We start from the raw sequence: 15,678 nt of genomic DNA on the forward strand, positions 1-15,678 counted from the left end.
GGAAGCAAGCAAAAAAATCAATGCTGACATTAACATTTAAAAGTGTAAATATTCCAGCCAGTGTTGCTATGTGCTGGCTTTTCTTTTGAAGTGCAGAAAGGTGTTAATGTTTGAAGGGCACAAACTATTAACTACAAAAAGAGAAGAAAAAAAAAAGAATAAATTAATTACAGTATATTAAGAAACTCATCAAATTTCTTGCAATGTTAGCTAAAAACAAAATCAGTAAGTACAAAATGAATGATCTGTGTACAAAAATGTTCAACCTGTGGCTCTGAAAGTGCGTACTTAGAGCATGTACGTTACCTGTATGCTGCCAGTTGTACTTTTATGACTGTTATAGGCCCTACACATTGGCCGATCTGCCGCCGAGCTGCCCGATGGCGGATACGGGCGACCCGGCGGCGAGGGGGCAGTGACGGGGGTAGTGAAGTTTCTTCACTCCCCGCATCACCCGGCTGCATTGAAGTGCAGGCAAATATGGACGAGATCGTCCATATTGGCCTGCATGTACAGCCGACGGGGGACCAGCGATGAACGAGCGCGGGGCCGCGCATCGTTCATCGCTAGAGCCTCCACACTCAAAGATATGAACGGTATCTCGTTCATTTATGAACGAGATCGTTCATATCTTTGGCTGATGTCGGCCAGTGTGTAGGGCCCTTTAGTTGTACTAATAAGATGGTTGCATGAATATTTAATGGCTCTAAAACATATATAGAAAAGTAAAACTTTTTAAATGAAGAATACAAATATCTGTAATTTTTTCTTCTTTTTTTACACCACAGACCTGGTTTGTAAACATTCTCTTCTTGCGTAGAACACAATAAATTGTATATATGAAGATATCTGTAATCTCTTCAACACATGATATAGTCAGTCAGACTCCCTCTGCTATGACTTAAAGCACGGCCATCTTTCCTCTATATTACTCATATATTGCTTTGCAGTGCAGAAGTGAATTAGAGGCTGGTGAGGTTAGTTGTGAATCATACTGTACTAGACTAGGGCATCAATGACTAAAGTCACAGAGAGGGCATAACATAAATACTGCTTATGGCAATATTATATTTTTTGCACCACATTTTAAGACAATACTGTACAAAATGAGACCTATTTTTGAGACAATAAAACAATATAATAAATATTATGATGATCAATTATGTACCAAAGAGCATTGGGTAACTTATTTATTTGCCTGCATATCTGCTATAAGCCATGTTTGCTCTTCAGTGTAGTAATGTGGAGTTGGGTCTAAAGAAAAATAAATAAATTACTTTTTCATCTGGACAAAGTTGCAATGCAACGGGTGTGAATACAGTTATTATGCAATTTAGATTTGTGCTAGAACACGCCTACTGGTATATCTAGAGTGGGTGCAAGATGTGCAGTGCACACGGCCCCTGGGTTCAGGGGGACTCACACACCCTGCACCCATTTTACTATATACTTACCGCTCCGGTGCTGACAGCAGTGCTGCTAAAACAACTGGGAAAATAGAGATGTCCCTGGGAACGCGACACGGGCGCCATGTTCCTGGAGACCTGCGCATGCGCAGTAGACTCTGGCACAATGCCAGAATCTACTGCATTGCCGGATAGAAGGGGCCCTTATCGGAGCCTGTACACTGGCCCCCTCCTCTCTTAAAGCACCTCCGGGCATGCCCTGCTATGGGCGGCCCCCAGCATGAGATAGACAGGATTATAGATTCTGCAATTCGTACTGAATAACTTCCAAAGTCCTGCACGGCCTGCTTCTCGCGGCTATTACTTTTTACCCAGAGTGGTCAATCCAACTGGACTGACCACTATGGTGCGAGTTGTGAGATGGAAGGTTAGAAAATTGCATTGAACCAGATAAAGTCACATTTTTCAGTTTGCACTTAAACTGAGGGTGAGAGATGGTGGGAAAATTCTCCTCCACCCCCAATTTTTTTTTTTTTATAATTCCTTTTTAGCATTTTTTTTGTTTTTAAAATCAACTCATAGTTCCCCCCCAAAGCATCTTTTTTCCTACATTTTTTTGCTTTTTTTATTTTTTCCTAAGGGAGTGCACGAAAATTCTACTTTATATATATATATATATATATATATATATATATATATATATATATATATATATATATATATATATATATATATTTTTTTTTTTTTTTTTACTTTCTCACAAAAGCCAAAAAACTCAAACCAGCCATTTAACTCCATGTAATAATCTGTCCTTTTCTTATGACAACTATCTGCAGAATCTGATTGTATGTTACCTGACCTCTCTTCATAGTTTGATACATTGGTACTTTATCTGTCCACTGTATCTATCTCCAAGGTTTGATACCTCTCCTCCAGGAGGAGATTTAACAAACCTTCTGAAGAGGATAAAAGCAGGAGTTGCTGACGGCTACAATCGGATTCTAGCTACAATTTATCTAGTGCGATCTATAAAATGGTAGCTGGTAGCTCGTTTGCTTTCGGCAACAGCTCCACCTGTACTCTTTAGAAGTTATGATAGAGCTCCTCCATAATATTGTAATTTTGTGCTTCTGTATAAATTTAGTTAGCATTGAATCTGAGTAGTCAACCTGTGTACTATAGCAAGTTACTGCTTATTATAGGTTGGACGAGAGAAAAAACTGCAGCGATTAATTACAATTGTCATAGTTTTCTTAACCCGAAGCCAGAAGAGATGAGACTTTCTTCACACCGCCATTTGTTAAGAGCTGCTGTCTGCTCAGTGTATAAACATAGCTCATTCCTTGATGCAGGTGATCTTAGCAGCTGTCACTGGGAGGGCTGACAGAAACCTGTGCTCCCATAGGTACGCGATGAGAAAGAAAGTTTGTGGAGTTACCATCACATTTGTCTCTGAATAATTTATGACAAGAGAAAATTAGACCCTAGATGCTCGATAAGGCACATACATCTGTACTTATAGTATAGTGTGCTTACAGGCATTAAATCCCCACTAGGTCATGTAGCAGTAGATTGGAAGAAAGATTTGTGTCAATGTATCAGATAATTGCTACGTTTCGGATAGCTTTGTTTAAAAATTGATGGCTGCTTTATTTGTACTTGCAAACTCCTGTAGCACATTAATGAAAACAAAAATAAATCCTAATCAGTCTTGCCGTCCTACTGCTTTTCATTTCATTGTAGGTCAAGTGAGACAGATTTTGTGGTCAAGTCCACAGGTAATATGTAACTGATTTTTGAAAAGAAATATATTATGGTTTCTAGCAGAAAATAGCTTCATCTGGGGACTTGTGAAATGTAGCGCTAGTTTATTTTCCACCACCTATTTGACACATATTATCCCTATGACTTAACAAAAGCTTCCAGGACTTCATACATCATATCTGTTGACAGGGGCAATGTGGAAAGGAAAACCAGACCGAGAAATTTCTGGAAAAAGCCCCAATTGAGGCAGAAGCTGGTACTTCCTCCTCACAGGGTTAGATTGTGAGTTGGAGGCGGTGGCGGCCTTCCTTGTGTCTTTTGCTGCAGTAGCGTGTGTGAGTTTATGATAATGCCCCTACAAAACCCTACCCTGGTGTACATACAAATAAGCAGAATTAATAGCTTAAGTATAGCAAGATAAGAAATTGTATTTGGAATTAAAAAAAGGGCCCATAATGTGTCTATGTAGGTTAATGTGTGTACTAAATAAAGACAGGGTCACTAGTAAGTTGAAATACTTGTGATATTTATTGAAGGATGTATAATGTTTCAAATAAAAAAAAAATAATATAAATAAATACAATATAATAATAACTAAAGTAGTATGTACAGTATATGTGTGTAGCCAGAGGCCCATCCCACATGATAAACTCGTAACCCGTTTGCCATTTATCTAAATGGCAAATCAGCACTAAGCGCCATATATGTAAATGTATGTTTAATAATGTGTTTTAACATATTATATGTTGTGCTCTTTGCACGGTTGTAAGATTACATGTTTAAATGGTATGTATATTTAATATGTGTTTAAATGTATTTTAGAGGTAAAAAATGCACTTAGATATTGACATTTGGAAACAGTTCATGGGACATTCTCATATTGCAATAACATGGTAATTGACCTAGCTCCAGCAAGGGTATGGGTGTCAATTAGCTATGTCCTTTATGGTCAAGCACTTTCTTTGACATTTAAACTAAGGGCTCTTCTGTGTGTCTTGGTGTAAAATGTCCCGCCAGGTTTGGAGAAAAGATTTTGTATTCAAGAATTTACTATATATTTGTTATAGATACATGAATTCAGGAGAAAAACTATTTGTTCTTTTCAAAATTGTTTTTCTGTACCATTTGTTCATAGGACGTCAAATGCAAACCTTATTACTATATTTTGTAATAAGTACTTTGAATCTGTGTGATAAGTATTTCATAATAGAAATGTAAATTACCAGTTCCCATGTAATGTGAGCTGTATTGTCTTCTGACTATATATAAAGGGCCTGTGAGCCCTGAGACAGAAAGTTATTCTTTGACTGAGAGATCTGCTGTAACAATCTTGTATGCTGTACCCTCTGAGCAATGCTTGTAATGAGGAAGGGTCTTCTTTAAGACTTTTTGTGCAATAAACATCTTGCCTTCATGATGATTGCCTTTCATCTTGCGAAAAACATAATTGCAATACATGCAGTCCTGTTCTTCGCCTGTTCTGGTTTGAGCCCAGCATCTCCAAGATTCGCCGTCTTCCAAATACCGACGCCAACCAGGATGTGTGTCAGCAACTGTCTATGCATACACAGCAGTAAGCAGTTTCAGGTGCCGGTGGTAGGAGCCAGGTGGTGGCCTGTTACTGGGTAGAGTCAGTAACAGGCAGTTACTGATGGTAAGAGGTAATTCCCTATTGGCCCAGTTCCCGGAAGATCCAAAATCAATCTGTGATTGCTTGGTGCCAGCAGCGAAGGCGTATCTGGTCACAATGGTTTAAAAATAAAAATAGTAGTAGTAATAATAATAATAATAATAATAATAATAATAATATATTTATAAAACTAAAAAGTGTTACAATGTATACAAACTTAGAAAGTCTGAAAGTGGGTAAAACATTTTTTTTTAATCATGGCGCCATAGAGCATCAGAATTTTTTTTCATGGCACCTCTAGTCCAAAAGTTTGTTTTATGAGAAATTTAGAAAGAAATATTGAATTAAGTCAATTGTGTTTATATGTTATCCATAGGTTGAATTGTGTGGTGAGGGGCAGGATTCACTTCTGTTTGTCCTAATATTTTATGATTGACAGCCACCAGCACTGGTTTTGCCTATTACATTTACATAAAACCCCTGCAAGTGCCCTAAGGCACCCCAGGCACACAGTTTGAGTACCACTGAGCTAGATCCATACTAAATATATTGAGAAAAAAACGAATCCATGCTAGATACTTTGCAAAAGCCAGATTGACCAAAAATACCGGATCTATAATAACTATATTGAAAATGCTGCATCCTGCTTTTTTTCTTAGGATCCTGCTTTTTCAGTATTAAGCATTGATCAGGTAGAATTTAGCTTTTTACCCACACCAGAAAACGGAGGCGTTTTGAGAGAAGAGAGGGCCCAGGTGCAGCCTCCATTGCAGGCCCTCTCCTCTCTGGCAGCGAGTAGACTCTGGCATTATGCCAGAGTCTACTGCGCATGGGCAGGTTTCACGGAACATGGCACCCGCACCTTGTTCCTAGGGACATCTCCAGTGTGCATGTGCAAATCACTCGGAAATGGGCCACCACAGGACTCCGGAGGGGTAAGTATATTATATGGGTGCAGGGTGTGTGGTGTGGGCCCCCCTAGACCCAAGGGCCCATGTGTTCCTCACACCTTGCACCAATTTTAGAAACACCTATGTCAGAAAGTCCTATATTATCCATGTATAGTATGTATGTCCAATATTATCATATAAGGGCACGGCCAGGGTTGAGCAGTGGGAGATAATGATGTCAAAATGGCACTGATGTCAAAATGGCACTGATGTCACAATGGTGCCTGCCAAGGCATAAATACACTACCACAGGGGGCTGTAACTAGTGCGAGTTGGAAGCGCAGATGAATCCTCCCGGCATCTCTCAATATAGACTCTGTTCCCAGTGTCACTACTAGGAAGGAGATTTGCAACATCTCTACCAGGAGGAGTGAGAACTACTCATTATACAATACCCGCTGTAGCCGTAGTGTAAACAGTCAGTTCCATGTAATTGTGTTGCTCAGTTAGAGAGAACATTATAACTCGCCCATCTATGGTTTACAGTTCAGCTTAATGCAGCCTGCAATGCAGTGCATCTTTTAATCCCACCTGGGTTACATTTCATAACTGAGTATCCTATGTATTAAAACTAAACTGTGATAAATCCCCCAAAATTAACTAACTAGCTGTTTATGGTGTTTTGGGAACCTATGGGCAGTTTATCATGGCCCTTAACCCAGTGGCGGATTTAAGGGTGAGGCCACCCCTAGGCACAACAGTATTTTTTTTTTAAAGGCTATCCAATTAGGATCACCGTAACAAAAATAGCTTTCCTCCCGAAAACACACATGTTCAGTGAAACCTGTGTGTTTTCGCTAGAAACAGCTGTTTTCACGTGAAAACGGGGCTGTTTCCGGGGACTTGCTTTCGCCTGCCTGAGGCAAGTGAAACTAAATTCCTGATTGAGGCAGCTAATTGTAAACTGCGGTAAAAGTCCTAATTGGCAATTGCCAGTATATACTGTAATAGGGTACAGGGGAAAGGTGGGGGCAATCTATAGTAGACCAGTGATGTCTGCATATAGGACGACTGCAACTGGAGGGCCACAGGACAGGGTATACTGGATCTGTGGGATACAGGGTAGGGAGGGTTAGAACAATAGAAATTGCAAGAAAGGGAGGGCTGGACCTATTGGGGGCACAGGGATAGCTAGACATAGTGTGGGGCCGGCACAGGTCAGGAAATCCTAAACCTTACTGAGGGAGGGGGCCACAGGCCAGGAAAGGCTGGACTGGGGGGTGGGGGGGGGGGACATGACAGGGTAGGCTGGTCGGGGGGCTGGGCACAAGACAGGGAAGGCTGAAGGGGGCACTGCACAGAACTGTTAGTCCTTCAGCAGCCACTTCCATCAAACATTACTGTATGTAACATGATGCAGGCACAGCCAGGAGACAGAAACTTATCCCAGTAGTGCTTTGCGGGAGGCAAGCTCACACACATAAAGGGAGGGAGTAAAGCCACGGAGGGGAGAGAGGAAGAGGAGGAGGAGCCTGGAAAGCGTTCTCATTCATCTGCAAACAGCAGCTGACTCAGTCCTGTTTCTCACCCTAGCGGTGTCTTTCACTCTGCTGGGGAAGGGAAAAGAGCTCTAGCCCACAATGAGCACAGCAGCATGTGGCAGGTAGCTGTACTAGCAATTTTTTGACCCCCCGGATCCTGGCAACAGGTACAGTAGCGCCTACCTCCCAAATCCGATACCACCACCCACCACGTCCCCTTCCTCCCCTCCCCTTCAAAGCAGCTGCTGATCCTGGCTGTCACTATTGCTGGGCAGCCGACTTTGGTAATATTTATTGAAAAAAAGGATCAGATGATCAGTAGTTGCTGTGATGGGCGGGGGAGGGGAACTATGCCATTATTGATTTGTACTCTCACCTGTTCCCAGTCACTTTCTCTCATGGTGCACATCACATCTAACATGCATGGTGCATTCAGTGGGAGCCAGGCAATTCCCGAGCATGCTTGATGTGGTCAAATGTGCATGATGACCTAATTAAAATGAAGGTCAGATTATTGTAATAATAGCTTAAAGGCTCAAGTTCAGAACACGGGACCCCCTGGGGTAGCAGTTTTGCTATCCACATGGACGTCTTGGAAATGGGTAACCTTGCCCCAAGCAAGGTGAGTTCATAAGGGTACACATTTTAATGTTCTGGACAAGTTTAATGATGATCTGAAGCAGTTTACTTATGCTAATAGAGGTGGTCCCATGTTTTGAACTCGAACCTAGCTTAAAAATGTATTTAATACATTGTTCTATATTATATTTATAGACTAGTTCAATTTTCTAATTATTTTTCCCCAGGAAAATGGCTAGTAAAAGAGATGGCCTGAAGGGCAAAACAGTTACCCTCCAAATGGCAAAGAATGCCATCAAGGAGTCTTCAGGTGGCAAAAAGAGACTAGTTTTGTCAAACCTGGGGATTAAAGAATTCCCCAAATGCTTAAAGAAGCTGACATCCGAGGTAGAAGAGCTAGATATAAGCCGTAATTATATAAAAAAGTTGCCTGACTGGATCCAGTCTTTTAAAAGTCTGTGCTGGCTGGATGTACATACTAATCACATAGAGGCCCTTCCATCAGCTATAGGGCAACTAAAACAGCTATCGTATCTGAATCTCAGCAACAACAACATAACAGAAAAAGGAATACCTGCTGAAATTAGCCAACTGAAAAACATCAGAAAGCTAAACCTGGGCCTCAATAAGATAAGTGTTTTGCCGCCATCACTAGAAGCTCTCACTCAGATGACAGAATTAGGCCTTTTTGACAATTATCTAAAAGAAATACCTCCTGGCATGTTGAAGATGCCCAAAGTAAAAATAAATTTAAAAGGAAACCCGATCCCACCTGCAGAACAAAAAGAGGCAGAAGTGGAAACGAGCACCAGAAATAAAGAACTGTATCTGGTGCCAAGAGAGGACCTGTGCTCTGCATGTTTAAGCAAATCTGAAAAAAATAAAACAAAAATTAAAAACTTAATTGGAATGTGCATACCGAATTCCATCCGGCGCCGTTTTAACTGAATAAATAAAAGCATTAATCATCTGTTTGGCTTGTGTGTGTCATTACTTTTGCTTGCTTTGTTTTATTCAGTATGCATTATATCATATGTTATCATAAGTTCCCTTTACCTGTGTTTGTTGTTTTCAGTTGGTCACAAAGTCTTTTCCCAAATTGGGTCACATAGGAAAACACTGCCTCCACTGCTAACCTAGGGCCTAATTCAGACCTGATTGCAGCAGCAAATTTGTTAGCTAATGGGCAAAACCATGTGCGCTGCAGGTGTGGCAGATATAACATTTGCAGAGAGAGTTAGATTTGGGTGGGTTATTTTGATTCTGTGCAGGGTAAATAATGGCTGCTTTATTTTTACACTGCAATTTAGATTTCACTTTGAACGCACCCCACCCAAATCTAACTGTCTCTGCAAATCCGCAGTGCAGATGGTTTTGCCCATTAGCTAATAAATATGCAATCAGGTCTGAATTAGTCCCCTAGTACACTAGCCTTGCCCAGCCTATGTGCTAAAACCTCCAGGTTTTAAATAACTGAATCTAGGCTCAGATGAACATATTATTCAGATGGTGTCAGTTTGAGTGACAGGGATGGTTACTTTACTATCTAGACAGATCTGGTCAGAAAGCTCGCCACATTCATTTCTGGATTGGGATAATAGTGGAGCATCCTGTAGGCCCAGTATGACTCGTGTGATGAAAGGATTATATAGTTTTCATACCCTGTGGGGATCCCTATTAATGTGGTTCCAGAGGCCCCCAAATAGGTTTAGACGAGTGGCCAGACACCACAGAGGGTACCCATTAGACGTGTGTATGTATGTATGTATGTGTGTGTGTATGTATGTATGTATGTATGTATGTGTGTGTGTATGTGTGTGTGTGTATATATATATATATATATATATATATATATAATGCTGCTCCATGCATGATAATGTAATAGTGATGTATCTGATTAATAACCGCACTGCACTGTAGAAAATACACCAAAGTCCTGCTGTGCAGTACATATGTATAATGTATAAGTCAAGTGCACAGTCATGAACCTGATCCCTGGAGGAGAGGGTGGGCCCTCAAGTAGTGGGGCCCACCAGGGGTTTCCTATGTGGGCCAGTCAGACCCTGTCTGGGGGTGTGTGAAAAAAGAAACCACGTCCCATTTTCAGTCCATCAATATGAGCTTTCCGCTCATGGGTAGTGGGTCGACAAATGTGGTGATGAGGTGGGGTATAACTTAAGGTGCCCATACACTTGTGCGATGCCCTGTGACGCAACATCGCGGGGCATCGCACTGGCAGGTCATCGCACCTGAAGTGGCAAAAAGATTACCATGCGATTATGCGATAGATCGCATGGTAATCACGTGATGGGCAAGTCACGGCCGAGTGGGAGTGGCCTCCGGCCGCTCCCGGCTGGTGCCCATCACACATCGCAGTGCGATATAAAGCATGTGTTTCTAGAAACACATGCGATCGCACTGCGATTCGATAAATATTTTGTGCAGCACATAATATCTTGAGACACGATATTCGACCGTCGAAAGGTACTAAAATGTGCATACAATCCTTCGATTTCTCTCACAGATGTGGTCGAAATCGAAGGATGGTACTGATAATCTCATATGTGTATGGGCACCATTAGAGTCTGAGTCACAAGTAAGTCCATATACAGTGTTTAGTTTATTACATTGGGATTAATTGTTTCATTGACAGGGTGAGACAGCATTTTTGTCCTGTTACCCTATTTCTGATGATTCTGTATGAATAGACCATTGCTGCCGTAGTGATCAGTAAACACGCATTTGTCATATGTGTTTATCTGAAAGTGTGCAGATCTTCACATCTAAATAGCTAGGCAAAAAATGTACTAATACATAATATAACTAGTGATGTGCACCGGAATTTTTCGGGTTTTGTGTTTTGGTTTTGGATTCGGTTCCGCAGCCGTGTTTTGGATTCGGACGCATTTGGCAAAACCTACTGAAATTTTTTTGTCGGATTAGGGTGTGTTTTGGATTCGTTTTTTTATTATTTTTTTTACAAAAAAACCTCAAAAACAGCTTAAATCATAGAATTTGGGGGTCATTTTGATCCCATAGTATTATTAACCTCAATAACCATAATTTCCACTCATTTCCAGTCTATTCTGAACACCTCACAATATTATTTTTAGTCCTAAAATTTGCACCGAGGTCACTGGATGACTAAGCTAAGCGACCCAAGTGGCTGACACAAACACCTGGCCCATCTAGGAGTGGCACTGCAGTGTCAGACAGGATGGCCAATTTAAAAAATAGTCCCCAAACAGCACATGATGCAAAGAAAAAAAGAGGTGCACCAAGGTCGCCTGATGTCTAAGCTAAGCGACCCAAGTGGCCGTCACAAACACCTGGCCCATCTAGGAGTGGCACTGCAGTGTCAGACAGGATGGGCGATTTAAAAAATAGTCCCCAAACAGCACATGATGCAAAGAAAAAAAGAGGTGCACCAAGGTCGCTGGATGGCTAAGCTAAGCGACCCAAGTGGCCGACACAAACACCTGGCCCACCTAGGAGTGGCACTGCAGTTTTCTAGCGAGAGGATGAGTGCTTCCATCCTCAAGTGAATCTGAACCACTAGCCATGAACATAGGCCAGGGCCTCAGCCGTTCCTTGCCACTCCGTGTTGTAAATGGCATATTGGCAAGTTTACGCTTCTCATCAGATTCTTTTAATTTTGATTTTTGGGTCATTTTACTGAACTTTTGTAGTATACTTGACGACACAGAGGTAGAGCAATGGACTGTACCGTACTGCTATATATATATATATATATATATATATATATATATATATATATATACTGGTGCTCAGCAAAATTCTGCACTGTCCTCCTACTATATAATACTGCACACAACTAAAATGCAGCACAGGTATGGATGGATAGTATACTTGACAACACAGAGGTAGGTAGAGCAGTGGCCTACTGTACCGTACTGCTATATATTATATACTGGTGGTCAGCAAAATTCTGCACTGTCCTCCTACTATATATACTGTGCACAACTAAAATGCACCACAGCTGTGGATGGATAGTATACTTGACGACACAGAGGTAGGTAGAGCAGTGAACTACTGTACCGTACTGCTATATAATACTGGTGGTCACTGGTCAGCAAAATTCTGCACTGTCCTCCTACTATATACTACAATGCAGCACAGATATGGAGCGTTTTTCAGGCAGAGAACGTAGATATTTGCAGCACACTGAGCACAGATATTTGCAAGCACACTGAGCACAGATATTTGCAGCACACTGAGCACAGATATTTGCAGCACACTGAACACAGAAACTGAGCGAACGCTGCACGTCCTCTCCCTATCATCTCCAATGCACGAGTGAAAATGGCGGCGACGCGCGGCTCCTTATACAGAATACGAATCTCGCGAGAATCCGACAGCGGGACGATGACGTTCGGGCGCACTCGGGTTAACCGAGCAATGCGGGAAGATCCGAGTCTGCCTCAGACCCGTGTAAAATGGGTGAAGTTTGGGGGGGTTCGGATTTCGAGGAACCGAACCCGCTCATCACTAGTGGCTATGGGGCAGTTTGTGTGTGTGGCTATAACCCCTTATATTGGCGGAGTGTGGTATTTGTCAGCAAGCTGCTGTGTAATTATTTAGTACTTTGGCTGCAAAATGGAAGTGTTCTCATACCCTTCTACTCCCTGCAGTAGCTCCTTTCAATGGTGTAAGTAGAGGTTTGGGGAAATACAATACTTCCTCTCGGTGGTAGTGTGTGGCCATCACCTGTGTTGTTTGGACTCCAGGATAGTTGTAGTTACCCTACTGTCCACTATAGTAGAATACAGCATTTTGTACAGTATCTGTCACTAGTTTATTCAAGGTTGATTATAAATATTTAATAATTAGAATCCAGTTAATTATTTGTCACCAAAAAAATAGCTGATTTATTGTAACATTACATTAGGGGGTTTTTTTCCCAGCGGCAAAAGCCGTCTCTTACTTTCACCTTATTTGTGACTGATTTGCTGACATCTTTGTACTCCGTTATTAGGCCCCACCTTCCCACCTATCTTATTTTGAGCACCATTAACTAAAACATATTAAGAGATCTTACAAGTGGGCACATTTCAAGCATCCTTGGTACAATCCTCCTCCGCTATGATTAGTTCTCAAGGACACAAGAATAGAAAGAATGCTGCGTTTATCGGATGTTCTGTATTCCAGTGACAGTGTATTTATCAGTGACCGCTAATATCACCCTATCCAATGTACTGACTATGCTTTGTTTACCCAATATAGCACATGGGGTACCTCTGTACACATGCACTTACGTTTTAGGAATCTTTCATATAAAGACCAAGTTTAATGATGTCTTTATAATTTAATGAGCAATGATGTTTTGTGTATAATTCTACTATTATGTCCTATTACTCATGCAGTTCTGCTGTTATATCGCTCATGAGTAAGTTTGGAATCCTTTTAAGTGTTAAATGTTGCTGACACACTGGGCCTCACATTATACAAGCTGTTGCTTCTGATCATTATTGAAGTCGCGTTTTTGTTAATTGAAGTATTGTTTTATTTTAATAAGGATCGGACTGATTGAGTGTATTGAAAACTGTTCGTTGAATATATAATCAACAGACCATTGTCTTTGAAATGAGTTGCTTTATAATCTCAGCTTTTATTTCTTTTGATATTGATGTGTGTATGTATGTATGTATGTATGTATATATATATATATATATATATATATATATATATATATATATATATATATATATATATATATATAGGTGATTTTTTATTTATTTTTTTTTTACTGTAAATTTCAGTAATCCTCCATTCACCAGTTGGAATAAGATCGTTTTCTCTTCTTACTAATTCATGAAGCTTATAAATAACAAAAATAGCAGATGTGCCTGGTACTGAAAAGGGATTATACTCACTTGTCTCTGGAAATATGTCACTAGTGTGCATTCAAGATCATTTCAAATGTTCACATCATAGGGTCACCAGATGGTGATAATCAAGCTTAAAATAATATACACATTCAGCTGTGTGACAAGCTCTCGGAATACGAATAGTTGTGTAATTAGGATGTGAAACGTGAACTAGTTTGGAAAATTACTTCTATTATATTTAGACAGAAACACCACATTACAAGGGCTGTCAGTAATCCTAGGCTTGCTGTACAAAAGGACGTAAACTGTTGTATGGGGATGTAGTCAGGATTCCGGCGGTCAGCATACTGACGCCGTGATCCTGACTGCCAGAATGCTGGCAGCGCCGCCACACCTATTCCCACTCTTAGTTGGCCACGACACCCATGGGAGTGGGAATAGAACCTGTGGTGAATGCAGCGAGCCACCTAGCACGCAGCGCGGCAAGCGCAGCTAGCCCACAAGGGGCTTTGTTGCACTCGCCCCCCTGCCGGCATTCTGGTGGTCGGGATCCCAGCGTTGATATTCTGACCGCCTGGATCCCAAGCCCAACCCGTTGTATGTTACATTTATTCACCATTTCACATACGTATATAGAGTGCAAAAATAATACCTATCGTGACACTGGGTCGGCTGCCACGGCCCCATGCCACTCTGCTAACAAGCGTCTTTTTTGCCGAAAATGCATCTTAATCACAACGCAATGTGACTTGGACACACGAGGAGACTGGGGATTGTATATTGTGTGTGACTGAGTCTGTATACGGAGCAGAACAGACCTTATATTGGAGTAAAGCTGTGGCTGCTACATTGTAGCACTTTGTGTACAGAATCAGAGACTCTGTCATACACAATATACAAGTGTCATACATCAAATTATTATACTTTCCACATCACATTGCGACTAAGATGCATTTTCGGTAAAAAAAGACGCAAAAAAAGATGCCCAACACTAGAAGAATTTCATGCGACCGGCGGTGCTGTTTGGCATGACTGCAGAAAAGATGTATGAGGAAACATCTGTATAGTCACTCATATTTGTAGTAGTATGCATCTCAAGATGATCGTTCAGTGTGTATGCCCAATATATGTGCCCCTTGCCGAATGCAGTACAGCATTCCCTTTAGTTCTGTCTCCCCCTGCATCAGCAAGTGTGTATGCACTAAATAAAAGAAAGAAAAAAAAACTTGAAAAAAAAAACCTCATGTTGACCTTTTCCTGTGTCGACCGTTTGTCCATATCAACCTTTTGGGGTCGACACTGTTGATATTTTTAAGGTCAACCCAATGATCCACACCCCTCTGGGACAGAGCTAGGAACTCCTAATGACCCAAGTGCACAGAGTATTTCGCTGCTAGAGACTGCACATGGGCTTCGTCCTCTCTTGATGCACCTCTGGTCTGGAGCTCCATTATCGCTGTCAAAATCAGAATGAAATCTGACCGCATAGGCCGCAATCAAATGTAGGTCAGGATTGTAAATTTCTTTGTGGTCATATATGACTGAAGTTTGTGTAGATAACACATAAACATATATATATATATATATATATATATATATATATATATATATATCTAAAAAACAGAAAAAAGGATAATTGCGCAATACTCCAATCAGTCCAATGTACTTAAGAACGTTCAGTATTTGTATGATCTTGATCAGACTCTTTGTATCCACCGCTGCTTCCTCCAAAGAAAGCCGTACCCAGGCTTAATAAAGATACATGTAAAAGAACAAATGAGGAGCGCGGATATCAGTAAAAGTTGTGAGCATTTAATAAAAAGAAGTATACATATACATACATCTCAGAAAGAGATAAGCAGCACGATGTTATCACACACACGGCGCCTCCGGATAGCACTAGCGATGTAGTTACATCCAGTGTCCAATTACCACGCCAACGCGTTTCATCACGTTGGCGTGGTAATTGGACACTGGATGTAACTACATCGCTGCTGACTTGATCCTGTGAGGTCCCGA

General features: G+C 41.1%; 2 protein-coding genes across 7 annotated transcripts in view; both read left to right on the plus strand.

Annotated features, from left to right (window-relative positions):
* The window catches only part of UTRN (utrophin), a 1,167,552-nt gene that overhangs the window by 519,407 nt on the left and 632,467 nt on the right, over positions 1–15,678 (plus strand). The window lies entirely within an intron of this gene.
* LOC134910189 (leucine-rich repeat-containing protein 18-like) lies at positions 5,990–8,780 on the plus strand. The gene is made up of 2 exons (XM_063917944.1): positions 5,990–6,120; positions 8,038–8,780. Exon 2 carries the CDS (start codon positions 8,042–8,044, stop codon positions 8,756–8,758), a length of 717 nt encoding a protein of 238 aa, XP_063774014.1. The 5' UTR covers positions 5,990–6,120; positions 8,038–8,041; the 3' UTR covers positions 8,759–8,780.

This window comes from Pseudophryne corroboree, chromosome 4, assembly GCF_028390025.1.
Source record: "Pseudophryne corroboree isolate aPseCor3 chromosome 4, aPseCor3.hap2, whole genome shotgun sequence".
In the NCBI taxonomy this organism is placed as follows: Eukaryota; Metazoa; Chordata; class Amphibia; order Anura; family Myobatrachidae; genus Pseudophryne; species Pseudophryne corroboree.

Bases quoted from the DNA above. Each gene is read 5' to 3' on its own strand.
- LOC134910189 (XM_063917944.1), top strand. From the start codon at position 8,042: ATGGCTAGTAAAAGAGATGGCCTGAAGGGCAAAACAGTTACCCTCCAA.